Source organism: Ciconia boyciana, chromosome 2 (genome assembly GCF_034638445.1).
Source record: "Ciconia boyciana chromosome 2, ASM3463844v1, whole genome shotgun sequence".
Taxonomy (NCBI): domain Eukaryota; kingdom Metazoa; phylum Chordata; class Aves; order Ciconiiformes; family Ciconiidae; genus Ciconia; species Ciconia boyciana.
Genome location: NC_132935.1, coordinates 79,775,248 through 79,798,697, shown reverse-complemented (window position 1 = coordinate 79,798,697; position 23,450 = coordinate 79,775,248). Strand labels below are relative to the sequence as shown.

The 23,450-nt window shown below is 39.0% G+C and overlaps 1 protein-coding gene across 5 annotated transcripts; it reads left to right on the top strand.

Annotated features, from left to right (window-relative positions):
• Positions 1–107: 107 nt before the first annotated feature.
• ATPSCKMT (ATP synthase c subunit lysine N-methyltransferase) lies at positions 108–22,138 on the top strand. Of its 5 annotated transcripts, XR_012041009.1 has the most exons (6): positions 108–266; positions 820–1,103; positions 3,375–3,512; positions 4,646–4,696; positions 9,532–9,873; positions 21,857–22,138. XR_012041009.1 is itself a non-coding variant. In XM_072853083.1 (5 exons), exons 2-5 carry the CDS (start codon positions 825–827, stop codon positions 9,727–9,729), a joined length of 666 nt encoding a protein of 221 aa, XP_072709184.1. In that variant the 5' UTR covers positions 108–230; positions 820–824; the 3' UTR covers positions 9,730–10,584. The 5 variants fall into 5 exon arrangements, 4 of the variants coding, with proteins under 4 accessions (XP_072709184.1, XP_072709181.1, XP_072709185.1 ...); XM_072853083.1 differs by lacking the exon at positions 21,857–22,138 and having other exon boundaries at positions 108–230; positions 9,532–10,584; XM_072853080.1 differs by lacking the exon at positions 21,857–22,138 and having other exon boundaries at positions 9,532–10,584.
• The last annotated feature ends 1,312 nt before the right edge of the window (positions 22,139–23,450 follow it).

Genomic DNA, 23,450 nt, shown 5'->3' with positions numbered 1-23,450 from the left:
CAGCCGCGCGACACATTTCGCGGGCGGGACCTATATGGCGCCTCCAGCGGACCTTTCTGGAAGCATCCGGCGCGGCGGGAGTTGCGCGGCGCTCGCGGCTCCGTCCCCCAGCTGGGGGGAGGAGGAGGAAGGGAAGGATACTCTATTAGGTAGAATACGGGCGCCAAGCGCGGCAGCAGCGGCCTGCACCGGGTGACGGGAACGAGCAGGGACAGACACACGGCGGAAGGGTGCGCGCCGCTCCTCTCCGAAGCGCCTTCAGAAAGGTTTCGGTCCCCCCCGCATTAGCGAAGTGGTATTGCCCTCCCTTATAAATACTGCCGGCGGAGGACAGCTGCCCGTAGCTTCTGAGGGAGCTCACAGACCGTGGTAGCGTGGCTGGGCAGGAGCGGGTGGCTGGCAGGTGGCCTTGCAGATGTGGGCGTTGTGCTCTGAAGAAAAGTTCCTCCTGGAGGGAAGAACTTTATAACGTATAACAGGGAATAACTGCTCAGGGACGTTTCCCCGAGCGCGGGCTCCCGGGCGGTCCGTGGCGGGGAGGTCTCTGCCTGCGCCGCTCTTCAGCTGTTCGGGGCGCTGCTGCCCGGCCGGGTGGGAAGAACTACGGGCCTAAATGGAAACTGCTTTCCTGCCTTGAAAAATTAATCAGCTTCTGAAAAGCGGAAATAGTAACATTTCCCTAGGGTCTAGGAATCAGCTAAAGGGATATAAGGTTTTTTTTTCCTGATGTTCTATCACTTTGATACAATACACTGCTTTGTCTTAAGTGAGCGCGTAATAAAGCTGTTGGAGAAAATACTCTTTAACGTCTGTCTCTAGGTGTGATGTCCAAGGTGCTAGCGAAAGAGAGCCGTGGAGCAGGCCCACAAGAGGACTGCGAGGGCAGCTCTAGAAGGAGAAGCTGGGGGCTGCTGGTCACCGCTGGTGTCGGTGGCACCTTGGTGGCACTGTATGCTGTGGTCACCCCCTTCGTGACCCCGGCTCTGAGGAAAGTGTGCCTGCCCTTCGTCCCTGCAACTTCCACTCAGATCCAGAATGTGCTGAAAATGTTAGAAAACAGAAGTGGCTCCCTAGTTGACATTGGTAGTGGGGATGGGCGTATTGTAAGTTATGGGCATGGCCTTCCTTTTATATCACCTCTCAAAAAGTGCCAAATGCTCTAGCCATGGCTGCTATTGTTTTCTCATATTTATGAATGTCTTGTCTTTGGCATCCAGTGTTTTTGCTTAAGTCATGAAAAGGCTCAAACGGGAGAAAGTTTACATTCAGTTTAGGTCAGTAGTCAATATTTTTTGCTCCGATCTCACCTGCAGCTTGACAAGGTAGCGTACAAATTGATAACCTCATCCTGTTGACTGGAGGGAATTGCACTGCATTCACGTGAAAAGGTGCAATCAAAGTATTAGTACTCTGATTGCCAAAGAGCTGTGATTCCACATGGGTTTGTAGCTGCAGCACGTGAGGCTGTGAGATTAAACAGCACTGTGCTTTTGAAGCTGCAGCTCTATGCTTGTTGTATAAAGGTGATGGAAGAATAAAAGAGAATGAGAAATGAGTGATGGATTATAAAAATAAAAATTCTGGTATTGTTAGAACTGTAGTCTTCACACCTTTGTGCAGTGCTGACTGCCCAGCTTCAAGATCAATGTGGTGAAACTAGAATAATTACCAACAGAGATGGTGAGAATCACCAAAGCCAAAGTGGTACTGTGCTTCCAGGACATTGTCTGAACCCCAATTTGTGAAATGTGGTGGTGAGGGTATAGTGGAGAATGGCGTGGGCTTTTTGTAGCTGTGATATTTTGTGTACTGTTTCATAACCATCTGCTTCAAGTCAGTTTTAGCAACAGGATGGCGCTAAGTGGGTTTTTGATGGAAACAAGTAAGTTCTTGAATGCTACCTTTGTCCATGTTTCATGTGAATGAGTCAACCATTTGTCCACACTGAAAAATTCAGTTTGGAAATGCAAATCTGTGAAGGTGGCCTAGAAGGAATTGTGCCCAAGTAGGAAACAGAAGAGCATGTAGGTACGAGAGAGCTGCAGTTTCTGATGCCGTCTCTGCTCAGCATTCTGGCTGTTGACCCTCATCTGAGCCATGTAATTTGACTAGGTACTGCATGTTTAATTCTGATTTTACATATATATATATATGTGTGTGTATATATATATATGCCTAAAAGGAGACTGAAGACTACTTGGAGAGCCAGGTGCCTAAAATTGAGAGCTTGGTGTTACCTTAATATATCTGTCCTGAAAAAAGGAGCTTCTGTTCAGATGCTTTTAAATATTTAGCACTTACTCAGGTGTAAATGGTGGATAAATATTACCATATTTTTATTTCCAAGCATGGTAAAAATGTCAGATTCTTTTAGTATATTTGCAAATGCTGTGTGCATGATGGACGATACATTATTTTAATAGTGTGAAACACACTGTCCAGGTAATGCTGTTCGAGAAGTTCTGTTAAGAAATGTGTACTACTTCCTGATTTCACCTTGCTTGTTCTGTAATTCACAGTTCATCAGGCTTTTCCTGATTAAAACTTGGCAGTAACCTTTTAAATTATGACTTAAACCTTAATTCTAGAAACTGGTGCATTTTTGTATTTTCCTTTTTTTTTTTTCTTTTTCTAAAAAATCAGTAGGTTTTGATCTTGTTTGAAGATGTTTGCGATACAGTTTAACAATTCCAAATCTCAGCATCTAATTTAGAGGAATGTCCTTGAAAATCTATTTGTTATCTGAATTACTTTTTGCCTTTTAAAATGATATATGAAGCTTAGCATTGGATGAAAGCTATACTGTGAGATTTATGTGTGGGGTTTTTTACAATTTTTTAACCTACATTTACATTTTTGACCTACATTTTTTTAAATGTAGGTCAACAGATTACTTTCATACTCTTTCTATTGGTAGGTCATTTTGGCTCTGATTCAGGGGTCTCTCAAGTGCCTACCCATCACTGCTTTTCAAATAAGTGCTCTAATTTTGAGCATTTCTGCTTGTGTATTTCATTGTTCTCTCCATGGTCAATTTTGGTACTCTTTAATTCCAAGGTAGTGTCATGAATATGTTAAATTAAACTTTTATGTAAATCACAGACATACTACAAGCTTACAGCTTTGCCCTGTGAATGTTTAAGTGGTTCATTTTGTTCGTCTGAATATATCTATTAATTTCAATGGACTAGTCATAATAGTAAAATGTAGTTTGAGTTTTTGTTCACTATACTACTGACCTGTTGGGGATTAAAACCTGGGTGACTTACAAAAGTGCATTCCTTTGATTTATATTATAAATAAAACTATGTGCTTCTGTTTAGATGAATATACTTTCTCTGTTTCTAAGTGAAGATTTATTTTCTTCCTTGTAGGTGATAGCAGCTGCAAAAAGGGGGTTCAAAGCTGTTGGTTATGAATTAAATCCGTGGCTAGTCTGGTACTCCAGATACCGTGCCTGGAGAGATGGGGTACATCAGAACACGAAATTCTATATTTCAGACTTATGGAAGGTAGGTGGTGAAGTATGTAAGAATGAATCTGGGAGGTTTGAGAGACTTCCATAATTTAGAAATACTTTATTGAAAGAACCAGAATGCTAACTGGCCACAAGGTGCTGTATTGGGCTTTGAGAAAAGTACTTGAGCCCATAGAAACTAGACTCACAGCACAATACACTGCTCTGCTGGTTTTGTGCTTCGGTGAAGTGCTGTCCTTTTTCAGTACAGGCTCCTCGAGCATACTATGTCATGCTTGTGGCTGATGAATGATGTGGGGTGCTGTAATGTCAGGCTTCACTGAGAGCTGATTCTGTGGAGTCAGTAACAAGACTCTTATTCACCTAATGTGCAAGATCACAATCATCTGACATTTCATTAGACATGTGCTCTTTTCTAGCTGTGCAATGCGTTACCCGGTTTTGAGTGGTGCTTTAACGTAACTTACATGTGACTGAGATTTTTTTTCACAATTTTCAGTCATTTGAGTCACAGTTGCTTCTTTAAGGAGGCGTGCTTTATTGGGTCATATTTATGTGGGCCTCCCCCTTGCTATTCCTGTCAGAGTTGTGGGGGGTTTTTTTGTTGTTGTTTGTTGGTTTTGTTTGTTTGTTTTTAAAGAATGGCATTTTGTAATGGGTAAAATGGATACCAGGAATTTTTGGGAAAAGTGTGAATGTACTGTTTTTATCTTTATTCAGAGAGGAGCATAGGAAAACTTCATGGCACTGACAGGAAGAACCCAGGCACTGGAATGCCTGGCAAGTTTTTATAGCTAGCTAACATTTAATGAAAGTGGGGGCAAACTTAAAACGTACATCATTTTAACATATACAGGAGTTGTGGAAAAACTTAGCCATGAGTAAAATCATGTAGGTATTTTCTAAATTAATACTTTCTGTGCTGCTAGAATTGGTGCCATATTCTTGGCCAGGCAGTAGAAGTTTTTTGCTGTTCAAAAATATAAAGTTGTCTTTATGTGGAAATTTGTGTGATGAAAAGTTGTTATGGGATCTCCTTTCTTATTTTTGGTCAAAATCCCTGTTGAAAGGAGTGCAGCTAGAGGGATTAGGGGAAAAGAATGGTGAGAAACATCTTCAAATATAAATGCTGTTTTCACTAAGGCTTGTTCTCAAATTTTATTTTAGGTTTCTTTTTCCCATTATGCAAATGTTGTTGTTTTTGGGGTACCTCAAATGGTAAGTTTACTATTTTTGCATTGTTTTATTATTTTAATGCCAAGGCATTCAGTGTTAGTACATTCATCTGCAAAATGAACCTACCTGCAGAATATCAAAGGTAGTTAGTACTAATATTTTGATATTTCATTGTTGCTTATTAATGTCGATGATAAAACCTGGTAAAACTTGTGACAGTGTGCAGGCTGGAGCTCTGAAAATATACATGTGTCTTTTTGAGAAGTATTTTCTGCCCATTAGTTCAGAACCAAAATGAAAACTGCTGTGCTCAGGTTGCTTGGGGGAAGGTGATAGATTGGTTCTTGAAAATTTCAGTTTTTCATACTGAAAAAATGAGGAGTTTGCAGGGAGAGGATGGAGTAGGAAATTGGCTACAGCTGATTTTTGGGAACCTTGTTAGAGGAGGGTATTGAACTTTGCTTATGTTCTTCTCCAAAAACTGGATCACCTCAAGTAGGCCAGCAGCTGGTATATTGAAGTAATCCCTTGCCCATATTAGACTGTGAGGCTTTAGCAATTATACTTGAAGTATTTGTCTCCCTTCCTAGAGTACAAGTCCACAAATTCTTTGCCTTTTAGGAAGGCTTTGTAGCCTATGTTCATTGTGTCCCTGGGCAAAATGCGTTCTTCAAAACTGGTGTAGAAATAGAGCTGCTTTAGTGATATATTCGATAAATTCAGTCAGACTTTACATTCACTTTGGCTTTTGGCTTGATCTAGTTTTCTTTTTCTCTTTTTACTAGAAAAGAGGGAAAAAATCTTAAATATTTAAATATTCTTGATGTTTTGATTTATTAGAATCTTCTATATAGGTTGAATGCATATGAGGGAGTGAAACAAAAATATCCTATAAATGCTTCTGTATTGCTTCTTCTGCTAAGGCAGATGTGGGATGAAATGAGTGAAGAGCTTTATGTGATGCTATACCGTACAACATACACTAATAATATTTCTGTAGCAGTAACAGGAAGATGCAACAAGAAGCATAATAAAGCTTCCTTATTCTCTGCTTTTTCTTTAACAGCATTGGAATTAAATACCTACTTCAGATTCAAATTGTAATTCGTGTTGGAAACTGAAGTGAAAATGCTTTCTTCCCCCCCACTTTTGTGCATGGCGTATTAGTAAGAACTATGATGTTACTTGTGCTACAGGTGTTGCCAGGTTTGGATGTTATGTGCTCTCTAGCTTGAGTTCCGGGAGGGGGCAGTATAAATATTTGAATTTGCAGTCAGAAATTCTGCACTTGCACTGAGGGGAAAAGTGCAGGTGAAGAAAGATATTTCAGTAAACTAGAAATAAACAAATGCCCTGGGAAAATGTGAGTAAACCTAGCAGAAATACTGGCTTAACTTTAAATGTAATAGTATAAAGTGGGATAAATTAGTAACAGCTGTGATAGAAAGTAGCTATAGGGCTCAGAATAACTTAAGGAAATTCAGTAAATACTAGGCTAAATTCTTCCAATAAAAATACTGTCATAAATGTAACGTATCCAAACATATGAACTACTGTGTTTCCTGAGCATTCGTTTGCTCATGATCCCCTTTAAATTTACTTCAGAAGTTGTGAATGCTTAGCCTCCTGAATGACTAAATTGATTTTCTAGAAACTTTAATGCATTTTCTCTTTTTTTTTTTACCGAGGGCAATAGATCTCTTTAGCTTTTTTAATAATACTGGTCTGATTTGATGCTGTCACACAGTGCTTTTATTTCATATCCAAGATTAGCTTACAGAACTTGGATTTATTGATCTTCAGGGAAGACTAAGACCTCTCTGTTCTTGCAAGCGTCTGGAGGAAGGTGTGTTTATCTATGAGTCACTGCAGAGAGGCTATTACTTGTTCAGGGTGGGATGACAGAATTCTTACCAGAAGTTTGCAGCTTCTGTGTATTTTAACTGATTATATCCTGTACAAAAGGTTTACTAGACTGTATGTCTGTGTAGACATACCAAAGAAACCCAACCCTGGCTTGATATAAAATACACTATGATTATAACATTATAAAGAGATTTAGCTTAAAAACTAGTTTGTTTGGTTTAAGGATACAATTCTTTTTGGCTGGACTATTAGTGAAGTTTTCTAATTTGAGCTAATATAGACATGAGATGTCACTAATTTTCATAATTACTCATTAAAAATTAGGCTATGTCTATATTTGTAATTTCTGTAACAACGTAGTCCTTCCTTTTCTGGTGTCTCAGCTCAGTTTGAGATACCAAAGTGGGTTTATTTTTCTAGTTTATTTAAGGTGCAGTAGCAAAAATGTTTAAAAGCATTTGCTGTATGGATGAAATTGGAGCATAGAATGCTTAAAAATATTCAGAGGTAACTCTTTGATATATTAGATCTATGACTATAATTTTCCTAAAATATTCCATTGTAAGCTTAAATGTAGCTATAATAGGATGTTACATCAAAGGCACACCCGGCATGTACGTGATAGTGGAAGCTATCTGCAGCCTTTGGAAATACATTTTCTTCAGTCAGTCTTGTTTTCTAATAATGTTGTGTTGTGTTTTTTTTCTTTTTTTGTGAATTTTTAAATATATTTTTAGTCCATGACTTCAAGTGAGCTGTATTTGTAAATAATTACTGTCCTTTTAACATCTAAATGTTATGTCATGATATCAAAGTAAATAGATTTTTACATGTGATAGAAGTAACCTGTAGAGCTTTCTGTTATAATTACTCCCTGAGATAGATGCGGTATGTAAGAATAAAAGGAATTCCAAATGGATGTGCACTGAGCTGCTTAAGCATAACATCAAACTTTTCCAAAGGACAAAAATGGCTAAATCTATCAAGTTTCATTTTTTTCAGAACATAATCGCTATCTGGGATGCGAAAGAAATGTCTTTGAAGTCTAGATGTGTTAATTCATTTCTCACTTAATCCATAGCAGAATTTGCAAAGTACTTATTGGAGGTAGAGTATCTGACTGGGCAGGGTGTTGCTCTGATCTGGAAGAGTAGTGATATTTCCCTTGACTTTCATATCTGTTCAATTTTTGCGAATGGAGGAAAGCTAGACTGTAGGTCTTCAACCAAGGAGAGTTGCATAGTGGTATTTGACACGGTCCTCCACAACATCCTTCTCTCTAAATTGAAGAGATATGGATTTGATGGGTGGACTATTTGGTGGATAAGGAATTGGCTGGATGGTCGCATCCAGAGGGTAGTGGTCAATGGCTCAATGTCCAGATAGAGATCAGTCATGAGGGGTGTCCCTCAGGAGTCCGTATTAGGACCAGTACTGTTTAGTATCTTCATCAGCGACATAGACAGCGGGATCTAGCGCACCCTCAGCAAATTTGAAGACGACACCAAGCTGAGTGGTGCAGTTGATGTGCCTGAGGGATGGGATACCATCCAGAGGGACCTGATCAAGCTCGAGAAGTGGGCCCGTGTGAACTTCATGAAGTTCAACAAGGCCAAGTGCAGGGCCCTGCACCCTAGTATCAATACAGGCTGGGGGATGAAGGGATTGAGAGCAGCCCTGTGGAGAAGGACTTGGGGGTACTGATGGATTAAAAACTGGACATGACCCGGCAATGGGTGCTCGCAGCCCAGAAAGCCAGCCGTATCCTGGGCTGTATCAAAAGAAGCGTGGCCAGCAGGTTGAGGGAGGTGATTCTGCCCCTCTACTCCACTCTGGTGAGACCCCACCTGGAGTACTGCGTCCCAGCTCTGGAGTCCTCAGCACAGGAAAGAGATGGACCTGTTGGAGCAGGTCCAGAGGAGGGCCACGAAAATGATCAGAGGGGTGGAACCCCTTTCCTGTGAGGGAAGGCTGAGAGAGTTGGGGTTGTTCAGGCTGGAGAAGAGAAGGCTTTGGGGACGCCTTCTTGCGCCCTTTCAATACTTAAAGGGGGCTTATAAGAAAGATGGGGACAAACTTTTTAGTAGGGCCTGTAGTGACAGGACAAGGGGCAATGGTTTTAAACTGAAAGAGGGTAGCTTTAGATTAGATACAAGGAAGAATTTTTTTTACAGCGAGGGTGGTGAGACACTGGAACAGGTTGCTCAGAGAAGTTGTGGATGCCCCATCCCTGGAAACATTCAAGGTCAGGTTGGATGGGGCTTTGAGCAACCTAATCAAAGCAACCTTAAAGATGTTCCTGCTCACTGCAGGGGGGGTTGGACTAGGTGATCTGTAAAGGTCCCTTCCAACCCAAACCATTCTGTGATTGTATATCCTGTTTCATAGAGTACTGCTGCAGGGACTTAAATGCATATGTTAACAGGCTGGAGCCATCGAAGCTCAGTTTCAGTAGTATTTAACATACCAATACTTTACCATACAGTGGCAGCAGAATGTTTGCTTTGGCTTGTTGGCTGTATGATGTTTTGAGTGTCCCAGGATCTGTCTTGGAGTTAGACTGGAAATTATGAGAGGCGTTAGCCTTTGAATATCACATAATAGTTCATGCGACTTGGGGTGTCATAAATAGCATAAATTCAGGGGGCTGAACTTTCATTCTCTACAGAGAAGAATCCCACTGAAGAGAATCATGAATTGGAACATGCAAAATCTTTTCTTAATTTGTGGATTTTTTTATCTAAGGGATTGCCTACATTTTTTGATTGAATTTTTAGAAGTTAGAGTTACGATTTTCTTGATCTCACCAATAAGGGTACAATAACCATTTTCTACTTTTAGATATTCTTTGTCAATGCATTGAAGCCAAAACATATGTCATGAATACTTTCCTAAATTTTTTTCCAAAAATTCCTCAAACCTTGGACTTCTCTTGAACACTTGAATTAGATTCTAAAGAGAATGCTTCTGGTTTTTACTGCTTCTGAAAGCTTTTTACTGTTGTTCAACAGATGCCACAGTTGGAGAAGAAGCTGGAAGAAGAACTTGAATATAATGCCAGAATCATTGCCTGTCGTTTTCCTTTCCCTTGCTGGATCCCAGATCATACTACTGGAGAGGGAATAGACACTGTGTGGGCCTATGATTTGAAACATTCTAGAGGATGTGAAACAAAAAGCTTGGAAATTACACCAGAGACAGAGTCCTAAACATCTAATTTGGTTTTGTACTGAAATTTTTGGCTTTGACTTCACCTGTTAAATATAAGATTCATGTGAATAGAGCCCCAGGATATGGAGATATATATTCACCAAAATAACTGAAGTACACTGGTTATCTGAAAGCACACAAAGGTTAGTGAAAGGTGTAGTTATATGGCTTAATGTAGTTAGTAAAAATTACGAGAAAGTTTTGTAGAAGCGGAAAACTTTAATATGGAAAATGGGATAAAACACAGTTCACTGCTGTTAAGAGGAGTATATGTGCAAGTTAAAATGCTCAAATTGGTGAACTTAATATGTGCATTCTTTCTGAGCCTACATAGCATTTGTTATTGGTGTTGGAAGTGGTGTGCAAGTGGCTTTTCAAATGAGCCGTGGTTCCCAAATGTCTTCATTATGTATGCCAAGTAGGCATAATACTGCATACATCAAACTGATGCAGACTGGGTATGATGGTGATACCAATGTTTTACACCTCAGCCTTGAATGTGTACTTTTAAAAGTTGAATATGACACAAACAAATACAAGTTGCTTATTCATTATCACAAGTGAAGCCCTTGATTATATTCATGTATTTTTATTTGACTTGTTATGTGAAGACAAAACTGCAGAAATGTGCTCTTACTGAACACTTACTGGTATAAGCCTTTGCAAATGACCATGATTTTTCCTAACTGCTCTGATTTAGGAAGGGTTTCAAAAGTCACCTATTTGGCAGTGAAGTGTCACCACTTCTGTGTGCTCCAACCTTGCATAAGGTATGGGTGAGAGTTGCTTACTTGAATGTGTCATGAAGACTGTCTCTGATTCCAGAGTTAGTTGGTCTGGCTGGCTTGGTTAAATCTGATTAGACCTCATTTAATTTATAGTAAGATGGGAAGGGAGGTTTTCAATGAGGCTTCTTTTCCCCTCTACTTTTCTATACCATCTGATGAGATCTCAGAAACTCATGGCATTGCTGCGTGGCTTTTCCTTGGAAGTGAAGTGCGTTCTCCCTGTCTTTTTGCTGATGCTGGTTTGCTGTGGGGTACTGTCACTGCCGTGACATTCTCCTTTTCTAACATGGTTACAGCACTTTTCTATTTTGTAACAGTCTGCTTGCTTGGTCTTTCTTTTGGTTCCCAGGTAAAATTTTACTGTTTTTACCCATTAACAATTAGTCAAAGTTCATAGTTAGCCTCCCCTGGCCCCAGTTAACGTATAGACTGTTTGTTAAGCAGTGACTACCTAAGTTTGTCAGACCCTTGCATATATGATGCCAATAGAATGAAGCTAAAACAGGCTAGGGAATTGTCACCTGACTTCTAGGCAGTCGTTACCACAACTAAAATTAGCTCAGGCCAAGAGAAGTGCTGAGGCTGCAATTTCAGGTAAATACAAAGCCTGTGATGTTTTATTAGGCATTGGGAAAGCCCGTTTGCTGGACTATAGTATCTGACTTGAAGAGAAGTTAGAAGTTAGAAGTTAATTGGGATATGTAGTCTACAGTTACACCTGTACCCAGGCTTTTTATTTTTGGTGGGAGGGGAGGAGGAAGGAGAATTTGAAATACAAATCTACACTGATTTGAAATGGAGCAGTAGAATGGTTTTGTCCTGATAATGTATACAAAGCAGGAGAAGAAAGGGGCAAATGTATCTGCTCTGGAGTCTGCAAAGGAGAGATGATTTCAACCTCACATGGCAAGGCACAGCTGTAAACATGGAGACTGTATGTATTGAAGAACACTGATTTCTGGTAAGCAGTCTTTTATAGCCTTTCACTGCAGTGTAACATAGTGCATTGTAAAACTACACTAAACTCTTTCTCCCACGATTTAAGTGTTATGATTATTACACAGTGACAGGACAGGGCTACAGTGGCTTAGCTAAAATGGTTTAATTTACATTAATATCCCAAGGCTGTAAAACTGGAACCTCAAACAAAGGAAATCTGAAAGTATTTCTATTGGAAAAATACCATACAAAGGTGAAATTAGGTAATTAAACCAAGTCCTTCCCTGAATGATTATAAAGGAGAAGAGGAGGCAAAAGATTTTGATCAAGTGAACTGTGACTCATCTGGAGTGCAGTGTTTTGACCCAAGTTTCTACTGCCTACTTTTACTGAGTTAGTTTGCAGGGAATTAAGTGGATATTTACTTTTTCTGCTGTGTTTGACTATATATTTGTCTATTGCATTATCATTTGCCTGTTAAAAGGTAAAACTGAATTTCTCAATTCTGCCTGTGGTAAAGGCTTCGGGGCATGTACTTCTTAGTTACCACCTATCACTCCAGAAATATTTGTTGAGGAGGGCGAGATACAATTAATGATGTGATGGCCTCAGCTTTAGGAGCACTAAGTGCTGTCCTCAAGGCAAGGAGAGATTTATGAATGCTTTTAAAGTAAAGCAGAGGGCTGTTTCTTGCTCTGGCCATTTACTTTTGGGGCCCTACACTGAGATCAGAGATAGACAGTGCTCTGAAGGTTCAGAATTCCTTGTTATATAAGGAAATGTGCTGTATTTCCTCTTTCCATGGCTGAAGTGTTAAATGGAAAGCAACTTGCTCTAATTTACACAGGGGTACTGGGAAAGCATTTTCTTGTCATGTTGTCCTCAATTTTTCCATCACTTGCTATGTTCATTTGATAGTTTACAAGATTAAATACTTAACTGTGACTTCGGTTATCACTGTATGGATTATTATGTTGATACACTTCCAATTGCTAGAGTAATGTATTATGATTTCGTTGATATGCTACTTCAGAGTACAAATTTGTTTTTTCTGAAAACCAGGAAAGCCTTAGAGAACTGGCTTAATCAAATTAAAGTGTAGGTCTGAAGCCAAAAGAAGGAAACCTTCAAGCTACATACGCTGTTCAATACCAAAGTAATTCAGATACACAGAAAAACCTATAGTTTATCTTTGTTTATGTCTTCTAGTAGAATCACTTGCCTTTTGGGGGTTACTTGTTTTATTCCTTCCTTGCCCTGCCAGATCTTAGCAAAAAGTTGATACATTGCTGAATGAGTAATGCTTTCCCCCTCTTCTCGCTTTCCCCCTCTTCTCGCTTTCCCCCTCTTCTCGCTTTCCCCCTCTTCTCTCTTTCCCCCTCTTCTCTCTTTCCCCCTCTTCTCTCTTTCCCCCTCTTCTCGCTTTCCCCCTCTTCTCGCTTTCCCCCTCTTCTCGCTTTCCCCCTCTTCTCTCTTTCCCCCTCTCTCTTCTTTTTTTTTTTTTTTCCCCATTGAGACATGTTATGTCCCCACAGGCTTTGTGATGCAAGATCAATTGTACCAATGCAGCACCTGAGTGCTACAATTCTAATTTTATAGTTTTCTATTTTGCGTAAATTGGCTTTCTAGGGAGAAGGAGAGAGGTATGGCTACAAGAGATATCTGATATGCAGCTTGCTCAGTATACTGCATAGTCACTACAGCTACACAGCAATGTCAACCAAGCTTGTCCAGATTTGTCTGTGAAACGTGCACATATTTTGTGATCTTTAGGCATTTCTGTATTACTGGGTGTGTTGAAGTTCTTGACTTATCCTCTGGTCCGATTATATGCTGCCATTTAATCTCATATTGCTCCATTTAATCTAATATTACTCCAAGGAAGTTAATCCTCTGTCTCTGAGCTGCTGTTTATTTCCGACGCATGAGTTGTAGCCAGGTAAGAAGGTATAGAAACAAGTTTAAAATAAAGTACCACATTTCACAAGCTAGTTGAATGAGTATGGTCTGTGCAAAAAAAGTTCCAAAGCCCAGGCTTTGGGAGAGTCTTTCACCTTTAATGAAGGACACAGCTCGGGAGGCAATTGAGGTCTCCTGAATTCTGCATAAATTTTTTAAGAATGACTTGAACTTTGCTTTTCTCATGGGTGTGTTCTTTAAAAATTTTTACCACTGTAATGCCATTCTAAGATGTACAGGGGAAGTAAGCAGAGGTAGCATTTTTTTAATCTCTTATATTTTGAGCTATGGGAGGAAAGGAGGAAGGGAATGTTATGGCCCAAGTATGGCAGTTTGAACTATTTCAAAAGCAGTTTCACAAACTTGCACATCAGCTGTGTGTATTTCTCATTGGATAGGAGCATCCATACTAAGAATGAGCTGTGATGGGCATTCACTCAGAAATGGGTTCATGTCTGATACCATTACACTTGAATGAACATTAATTATAGATAGATCACCTCATACTTTCTGTAGTTTCAAGGGTGTTTTTCTGTAAACTAGTGGCTTTTTTTTTCAGCAACTTTGCAGGAAGAGTAAATATGTTAAGGAACATCCTTTTTCTCTCTACCATTTTAACATGTATTTAGCTAACCTCCTTGATTTATTTAGCAGTCTGTATGCTGACATAGCATGACTTTTGTTTCCAGTAAATGAAAGAAAAACACATCCACCCATATGGTATTTAGACTGAAAAATAGCCTCAGTCTACAACAATTCTGACTATTTAGTAGTTTTAAGTACTTAATTTCACATTTTTATTATATTTCATCACTTGGCAAAGGAATACAGGCCTTTTATCCATTCAGTAGTTCTTTGGATTTGGGTTATTTGTTCAGGTGGGACTTTTGCTGATTTCTCTTTTCTTAGTATAATGTTGGGGTTTCTATTAGAGGCTTTGGTTGAAATGTCGGACTGATGTTTTTCCTGCGAATTGCTGTGTAGTCCTTGAATTACTGTAACACAATCCAGTGAACTGCAAGCATTGGTAAAAATTAAGTAAAACCTGCTTACCAGTAAATGCACAGGGATATTTTTCAGCTTACTGTATATGTTGTGGTTTTTAAAAATAAAGTAGGTTTTTGAAGACCCATATAAAGCTTGTGGCATAAAGTTTTGAGGTGAGCAGAGGTCTCTGCAAGGTCAGAAGCAGTAAATTAATGGTTTTCAACCTGAGGTTTGTGGGTACCTTCTGAGGAATCCACAAAAAGTAATTTAAAAAGCAGATCTACTATCAGTAGGTTTATATTTGCTACCCGTGGTTGCATCCTTCCATTGGAAAATTTTAATGTGTCTGAAATGATCATTTGAAAATCCCTGAACTAAAAATACGGGTTTACGTAAGACATTAGTTAAATGGAATTGAGTTTATCAAAGTGAGGGTTTTTTTTTTTCTTCTTTCTGTTTTTGCTTGCATGGACTGTTGAGCCTTGAACCTCTGCAGTATACAAATATATGAGCCTCTCTGTCTCTTCTGGTAAGCATGTGACTTCATATTTCGCTATGTGAGAGCAGCCACATGTTTTTGCACATTCCCATTGCATTCTAATAATTCTAGCTTTTTAGTTAATCTATGATAGATCTGGTTTAAGGGTCTAATTGCCTTTTTTTAGGAACTGCTTAAACATGAAATTTACATTTTCAAAACACCTGATCAGCTGCCACTGAAGCATGTCTAAAAAGCTGATGGACCCCGTGAAACTCCTTAATGCTGTAATGTCTGTAGCTGTCCGTGCCAGAACTCTGGTTCAGATGAGCAGAAATGTGCCTAGCTCTTGCATAAACTCTCTTGAGTCTTGATTTCTTGATTGAACATGGAAGTGTGAGGAGAGGACACAAAATGAATGATAGAAACTTGAGGGTCAGTGTAAGTTCTGGGAGAGAAAAATGTGAGTGGTGTGGGATATAGCCAGAACCTAAGGGGCCTTCTCTGTCACTATCACTCTAGCCCCTAAGGTTTGATGCTGTCTTTTTTTCCCCCCCTAAGATTATGTAGCTCTTCTTGAAAGTATACTTCTTTTTCTTTCTCATTGTTTTTTCAAGCTTTTCAGAGTGTACACAAATAAAAAGACTTTGTATGTCCAAATGTACCATTCTCTAAATTGTCTGCAGGGACCCTCATCATCTGTGTTCGTGTGTATTTTATTGTTTCTTCCTTTTTTTAGCACACACAGAAGCCAAATTTATACTCTGACTACCTTTATGCTCAATGCATAAATAAGCTTTGTGGGTGTGATCAATACCAATTAAGTTTTTCTCACACTGAAGCAATTCTAAAAAGATTTTGAGCAGGACCAGGACAAGTAATGGTTATGACGTGAAAATATGAATGTTACTTAGTGACAGGGATGGTAGGGTCTCCTGCCATTGAGGTACTTTTAATTTCAGTTGTCAGCCTCATGTGTCAAGCAAAGCCAGGGAATGAAAGACTAGTAGCAAAGCAGCACTGTTGTGTGGTATTTTAAAATAAATTTATTTTCTAACACTATCATCAGAGGCTGCCTTCTGGTTTCATTTAAATTGTTAAGTACTGTTATTCTTCTGATAAAGAGTATGTTGGTGGGAGAAGATGATTGGCTGAGCTAATACAACTAGTGAGCATCTTGAAGTGTTTATTCTATAGTACTTTCAGATAATTTCTTTAGCCTTTCCTCTCCTCGCCCCCGCCCCCCCCCAAAAAAAAAAAAAAAAACAACCCACAAACCTTTAGAGTGACAACATTACAGATTTAAAATGGAAACTGTTTATCACCCTTAGAAATTAAAGATTAGGAAACAGCTTCCAATATGGAAAAAGTTGCTGGCTTCAGCATCTGGGTCTTATTTACCAGAGCATGTTAAGTACAATACAGGTCAGATCCAGACTGACTTAATGAATGGTTTAAGTTTCTTAGAAGAAGTTAGCACTTCTTGTGACTCTCCTGGATGTGCAATCTGAATTAGGATGTTTGCTTATTCTAATAAAAATGCTGATCAAACAGCACTCTTCTCAGGGTTATTTGTCTACTGCATGAAAATTAGGTAGTCTGAGCGCTTTCCAGGAAACCTGGATGCTGGATCTTTCATGAGGCTTTGTCTATAGCTGTTTTCTTCATGTTTGTCTGTACTTTGGGTGATGTGAACATCAGATGATTGGAGTGGGGACTTTTGCCTGCGTGGGTGATTTTTATGTGTAATGACAAAGGACAAATTAGAGGTTGAAACATACCTTTAATCCCTTTCAGGATAACTAATCCAAGTCATCCTTTCTCTGGTATTGTTTTAGTCTGACTCTGGTAAAATTTTCATTTCAGACATAAAACTAGATGTTTCTTATGATTCATTTATCTTTCTGTTCTGTGGTATGCCTGAAGAATCTATGTTGGCAATACAAGTCTCTTTCCATTTCTGTGTAAAATACACAGTGGATGTTTTATTGGCCGCGAGTGCCTTTATTCCAGTGGTGAGACAGCGTTCCCTCCTGGTGTTGGATATGCAGGCCATTTACTGTCTGAGCTTCTACGTACCAGGGTTGTGAATGATGCAGCTTTCTTGTTGGGGTGCTCCGAACAGTGCTGAACCCAAGGGTACCGGAGCTCAAGCTCCACAGCAGATAACCCAATCAAAAGTATTGAGCTTCACTTTGCATTTATGGTTGTTAGCAGCCGCCTCCTCCCCGATCACTACCCCCCACACAAAATAAACAGCTCCACCCAAACCTCATCCGTCAGAATGTGTTCTTTGGTTTTCAGCTGCTGGTGCAAACGACCACATTTACTTTCCAATTTTGTCTTGGCCATGGGCCTAGTGAGGCCTTCCCAGCTTATGTTTCAGCATAAGCAGGCTCAATTTTAGCTTTAGCTATCTCAGTCAAGGGTCTGCCTAAGAAATCCTCATAGTCTCGGAGGGCACTGAAACAAGCAGGCTCTGGGTGCTGAAGACTTCCTGAAGCTTGCTGTCTTAGCATGATGGGACACAGCATCAACATTGTCGTCAGGCTTTTATAAAGACTGCTTTAGCGCTGCTGAATTTGATCTCTTCCCCCAATTTAGGAACTCTGCAAAGCAGAGGATAAATTAACTCCAATTTTCTCTCTGCCTAATAGTAGTAGAACATTTGTGTTTTGTTTTACAGTGCTGTTTGTTTCTGGTACAGCCTAATCATAAACTTCCTTCACTGGAGGGAAGACCTAACGCCAGAGTCCTTCCTCTCCAGCACAAACTTAAGAGCAAGGCTCTTTAACTGAGGAGCTTCCCCTCTGGAAAGTCTCTCAGCAGCACAAAGATCCTGTATCAGTAGAGATGGGAAGGCTTTCTCACAAATTCCTGTTGCTGATACAGATGCTATTTGTCAGGACCACTACTAGGAACATCTTGGTTTTCCACCAAGACTTGGTGTAATTATCTGTGGCTTAAGGTTAGTGCAAGGGGGTTGATACTGGGTCTGGTATGGAGGCTTTGGAGTAGCAGGACTCTCAGTCTGTTTGCCTTTTTGGGGAATGTCAAAAATAAAGTTTTGCTCCTTATAGTAGCATAATTTCTTGTATATGTCAGTAAAAATATCACAATATATTGATATAATGAAAATATAAGAATAATCTTGTGATAATAATACTCTGGTGATAGACTAAGCTGAATGTTACTGAATGGAGATTTCTAGGTTGGAGAAAGAGACACAAGTCTGTTCTCCTTTCAGTAAGCACGTGTAGTTTCTATTAACGTTGAGGGAACTTGTTTGCACATGTTTTTTAAAAAAAAAAAAAGTAGATGTAGAAGATGGCAGTTGGAATGCTAGTTACTAGTTTGCATTCAGCCCAGCAGTAAAAGGCAATGTTTATACAGCAGTATTCATTTTCAAATTGCTACTGAATAGTAAATCTAGCAACACTTTTGTAGGGTTGGCTGGTATTATCTTCACCCTTTACAGCTGCAAAAACTGTAGCAAAGAGGTAATTTGTTCAAGACCACAAAAGTAATTGGTGGCAATGCTGCAATTAAAATGATTAAGACTGCAACTGCATGTCTGTGTCTACAGCTGGAAGAATGTATTTTTTAAATGGCTACTCCTGAGGGTGGCAGTACCTGTGCGCTTTCACAACTGATGGGGCCAGAGATGTAAAGGTCAGATGCTCATATATGCCATTTAGTGCCTTCTTACCGCTTATGACTGTAAAACATAGCACCTACAGTGGTTGTGTCTCAGGTTCATATCTTGGTTTTGTTTTCTTCAGTCTTACATTTTTATTAGCTGTTACTACATTTGATGTCTCATGGCTGCTGCTTTTAACTGCATTTGGATCCTTCTGTCACTGTATGTGCTACTTCATAGTAAAACTTATTATTTCCATTGGAGTATACGACTTTGCGTCATGTACTACATCTTGGTCTATTTTTGTGTGAGAGTCAGTCTGGTTCTTCTCTGTTTTGATGATTTCCATTTTTTATGGCAGAGAAGTTCAAAACTTTGAACAACTTAAATCTGTTGTTAATGGGAGTATTAAATATAAATTGGCTGCAATCCAGCATAGGTATTGTGACTTTCGTATCTTATGTTTTTACTTGCCTTATAACTTTTTTATTTTTAAACCTTTGTGCATGGTCTGTGTCTTAATTCCCTGAGGACACCTCACTAAACATAAATGAAACTTGATTTTTATGAAGTCATCAGATTAATCTGTCATGGCCTATGTCAGTAAGCCTACATGTTCTAATTTCTCACTTTTATTTCTATATTTGTTCATGGGTACAAATGAGATTAACTGAGAGAACTATTTTCCTTAGGCCTTAATAACTTTATCCTTTATCAAAACAGCATGTAAAATTGAATGAAGAAGTTCTCTGTTGGTGTGACTCGTCAACAGCTCTTGCTGTTATAACTTGCTGTCCTGACAAGCCCAAATTCATTTTATCCTGACATAACTATCAGTTTTAAGTACAGGTACTGTCTTGAGCTTTTGGTTCAGAAGCTGTTTGATAGTGATCAGCTTAACCAGCTCAAAACCAGCAGTGATGCATGTTATATTCATCTGCTTGGAAAACAGGCTGCTGAAATCACGTGTGGAATCTTACTAGATTAGTTGCTTTGACTAATTTTTCTAAAATAAGAGGCAACAACTTGACATCATCTCTAAATATGAACAAACCCAAGACAAAATACTTTCCCTACCATATGCAGGAAAATGCATATTGAGCAATGTATGAACAAATACACTGCCTCCACCATAGCAATCAAATCGCTTATCTACCAGTTAAGTAAATATAGTCAAATTTTGTTAGTCAAGGAATAACGCAGTAAACAGCATTGCTGGTTTCTGTCTCTTATCACTGAATCATGAAAAGTGATTGCAAAATCAGACCAGTCTTGCCAAATAAAAAAGCAATTCAGAATGGGTATACAGAAAAGGCTGCTTGAGACAGTTTTCTACACAGCAACATGAATTATTTGTTTGGTTTTCTTTTTTTTTTTTTCCCCTCCCCCTAGTTGAAAGATTAGTGACAGTCCTTCCCCAGCCCCGAGACTGAAGGACTTTCCTCTGCATCGCCTTATGCAGAATACTGCTTTGCTTCAGTACTTTGATACATGTAATTCATACCACTAGAATTACATAAAATAGGAAAAGGTGCTAGGGAGAACAGTAGTTATTACCAATTAGGTAGTGTTATCCAGCCGTAGTAATGCTTGCATGTTCAGCCTGCACTACTTCTGTCATGCCACGTTGATGGTACAGCAAGAGCCATAAGATCAGGTAAAAATCAATACACTTTTTCAGCTAGGGCCAAGAAGGGAATGAATAGTGCAGAAAGGCCAACTGAATTGAAAAAGATTAAATCTGCTTCTGAGGAGCAAGAAGCCTATATGCTACTTGCTTTCAAAATGTTTATTGAAAAGTGATAGGAAATTTAAATTGTTTTCCTTATTATGGAGTTGTTACACTGTCTTATTATATCCATATGCATTAGGGAGTATCTGTTCCATAGACTGCTTTAGTATTAATGGATTATGCTGATAAAAACTATTTGTGAAAAAAAAACAAACCCCAACATTTGTCCTGCAGTTTGTATTAAAAAGACAAATGAGACCTGTTCATTAAGGGTGAAAAGAATGTAGGGAATTGGTAAAAACTCTGCCTATCTGTACTGTAGCTTTGCCATAAAGAAAGCTGAGTTTGGTTTGTGGTTTTGTTTTTTTTTTGTTTTGTTTTGTTTTTTTTCCTTGAGCAATTGCACAACAGAACTTTAATTTTCCAGGATCAAATATCTGTATTGCAAATGCCAATTTTCAACATGTTTAGCTAGATAATCTACTGGAATAGATTACAGTCCTTATCTTTTAAATTTGTTTACTGCACAGAGCACTCTGAATTTATACCATATGCTAGTCAGTCTCAATAAAAATGTATTTTATTCGATATTGTGGGCCAGGCATGTTATTGGTACATGGTACCAATAGGCACCAAAGATTTCAGAAACAGATTTCAGCTCTTATATTTCATAATACTGAAGGCACTACGATTTCAGAAACTATGGCATTAATGCATCTGTTCTTTAAAAGTAACTTGATACCATCTCATTTTAAAATCAAATGTTTCAGAATCTTGGCATGTTCCATGAATGATCTATTTATGATTGATTGATGTGTTATTATAGGGGAACTGTAAGTTGCAGGACCTGCAAAGACTCTAATCCTTGTTCCACTTCTTTCAAATTGTTTTTGCTGCTTTCACTAGCCTTCCAATTTCTGGGTCAAATTATGTTAGTTGATCTCCAGATAGAGGTCAGACTTTTACCTGTATATCAGCAGGGCCCTATATGCCACTTGCCTGCCCCGTCCCCCCCACCCCCCCTTTCCTTCCTAGGTGCTACATTTATGGAGTTCTAGCTAAATTAGTACAGTTTTTATTTCTACATTAGATACAATTTCTTAGTTTAGAAGATACCGATAGGAGAATTTAAGTCAGTGCCTTCACCAAATAGGTTAAAGTGTATTTTAAAGCAGCCTTATTCCTGGATAGAAAAGCCCCTTACGGCAAATCTTTTTCAAGGTACCAGGGTCAAAAAGTAGTAAAGTAGATGGTATTTTCTAGAGAACAAAGTTTATGAAGAACTGTCTTAACGCCTGACCAAAATGAATCTTTAAAATACACTCCAGGCTGCAGTTGCTAATTGCCTCAATTAAAGAAAGTGGGGGGGAAAAGCAGAGACTGAAAATAATCTGATTTTCATATCTGAATATCCTGAATATTACTAGACCAGATGTCCATCAAAAATACACAGGGAGGAAAGAAATGTTGAATATACAAGCTTTAGTGAGTGGTCTTCATGTTAATGCTGTGCTTTCTTAAACAGTTTTGCTCTCCTGAATATGAGGATCAGAGACCATCTGCAAAACAGACTGACGAGGTGGCGTTTGTCCCTTTGCCACAGGTCCGAGTTGTATCTGTGTGTTGGCAGAGCCACAGCTACAGCAGCTGAAAGCCCCAGATCAGCGCACGTCCAGCAAGCAAGGAGAACCTGGATGCTCACACAGGGGAGTTTTCACATGGGCTTCTACCTCTTTTGGAAGGATCAGGTTCTTTTAATCACTATCTCCTGGTAGTTTCTGAAACAAACTGGGTAAGTGCATGCCAGCAGGCCAAATCCAAACATGAGACCTAGTTACAAGGATTGAAATACTACTAGACATGAAGAGAAGGTATAGCCTTCTCTGAAGTGCATACTGCAGAGGTCGCTAGCAATGACACATTACGGTGAGAAGCTCAGAGCTTTTTTCTTGCTATTGGCAAGACACTAATAGTTGGTAGTGTTCTTGTGACTTACAAAGTAGAACTAACTTTCTATCTCCTAAAATAAATCTAGATGGAGGGAGTAAAGATATTAATTAGCCTTTCCTAGTGATAAATCCCTCTGAAGTGCAATTGGTCTGGACCTACTATACTTACATTTGCTGGCTTTTAGCTGATTGAACAGTTCCTTGTCCTTTGGCCTATGGAAAATGAAGCTGATCTCAACACCAAGGTTGCAGACAACTTCTGCAGGTGGGGATTTATATGATCATATGCAGTTATGCTGAACCCTACTGAGCTACGCTGGATTCCTCAAGTTACTCTGACAGAATTTGATGAAACTGTAACAAAAACTCTGGTTTTATTCTAGTCTCTATTCTATGTCTATTTTTTACATACATTTAGATCCTTTAGAAGCCTCATTTTGGCTATTCTGCTTATCTGGCTCCTGATGTAACTTCCACAGTCTCCTTTATTAGTATTCATTCAGTATGGATAATATAAAAATACAGGAAATAAATAACCTCTTTCAGTGGGTTGCAGCCCTCATTTTGTATGTGAACCTTAGTGGAGGTCACTTAGTAACATTTGAACCTGTTGGAAAGAAAATTGAAACAGTAATTGAGATGCGGACTTTTAAATCAATAGTAAACCTTGTATCTAGAAGACTATCTTTTTATTGATATTCAATTAAACAGCAGCAAAGCAGTCCTTAGCCTTTTTCACTTAGTCCTAGTGATCGGTATTGCATGTCACAATATTTCTCATGCAACATATGTTTTACACTATAATCCTTATGGAGTGTGTTCAGTTTGTTGTTTCTAAGCCTTTCTAGATGTAGATGAATCTCTCTTCCTAGGCAAATTGTTAATGATAAGGTAGCCAAATAATAATTTTCTTGTCGTATGCAATTCTGTCTCCTAAACTGGGGACTCAGGTATTGAAAGTAATTGAATACAAGGCAGATGTAACACTTCTATCACAGAATTCTCTAGCTAAATGTCCATACTTAAACTATTTTATCCACTATAACTTGTATTTCAGTAACAGTTGGAAGACTGAACTGTGACTGAAGCCTGTTGTACTCTTTAGTCTTTACCTATAACCGTATGTGAAGAGACTTCATTGGCATAATTAAGTTGGGTGCGACTGTTTGCCAACTGTAGTAAGCACAGAGGCCCTCCGCGTCCACTTCAGCGATTTTCAGTGAAAAGTCATGATTTGGTCAGTGAACT

Excerpts from the sequence above, each read along its gene's own strand:
- ATPSCKMT (XM_072853083.1), top strand. The coding sequence starts at position 825 with ATGTCCAAGGTGCTAGCGAAAGAGAGCCGTGGAGCAGGCCCACAAGAG. Across the intron at positions 1,104-3,374 it reads GTAGTGGGGATGGGCGTATT|GTGATAGCAGCTGCAAAAAG; the intron begins GTAAGTTATGGG and ends TCTTCCTTGTAG. Across the intron at positions 4,697-9,531 it reads TTTTTGGGGTACCTCAAATG|ATGCCACAGTTGGAGAAGAA; the intron begins GTAAGTTTACTA and ends GTTGTTCAACAG.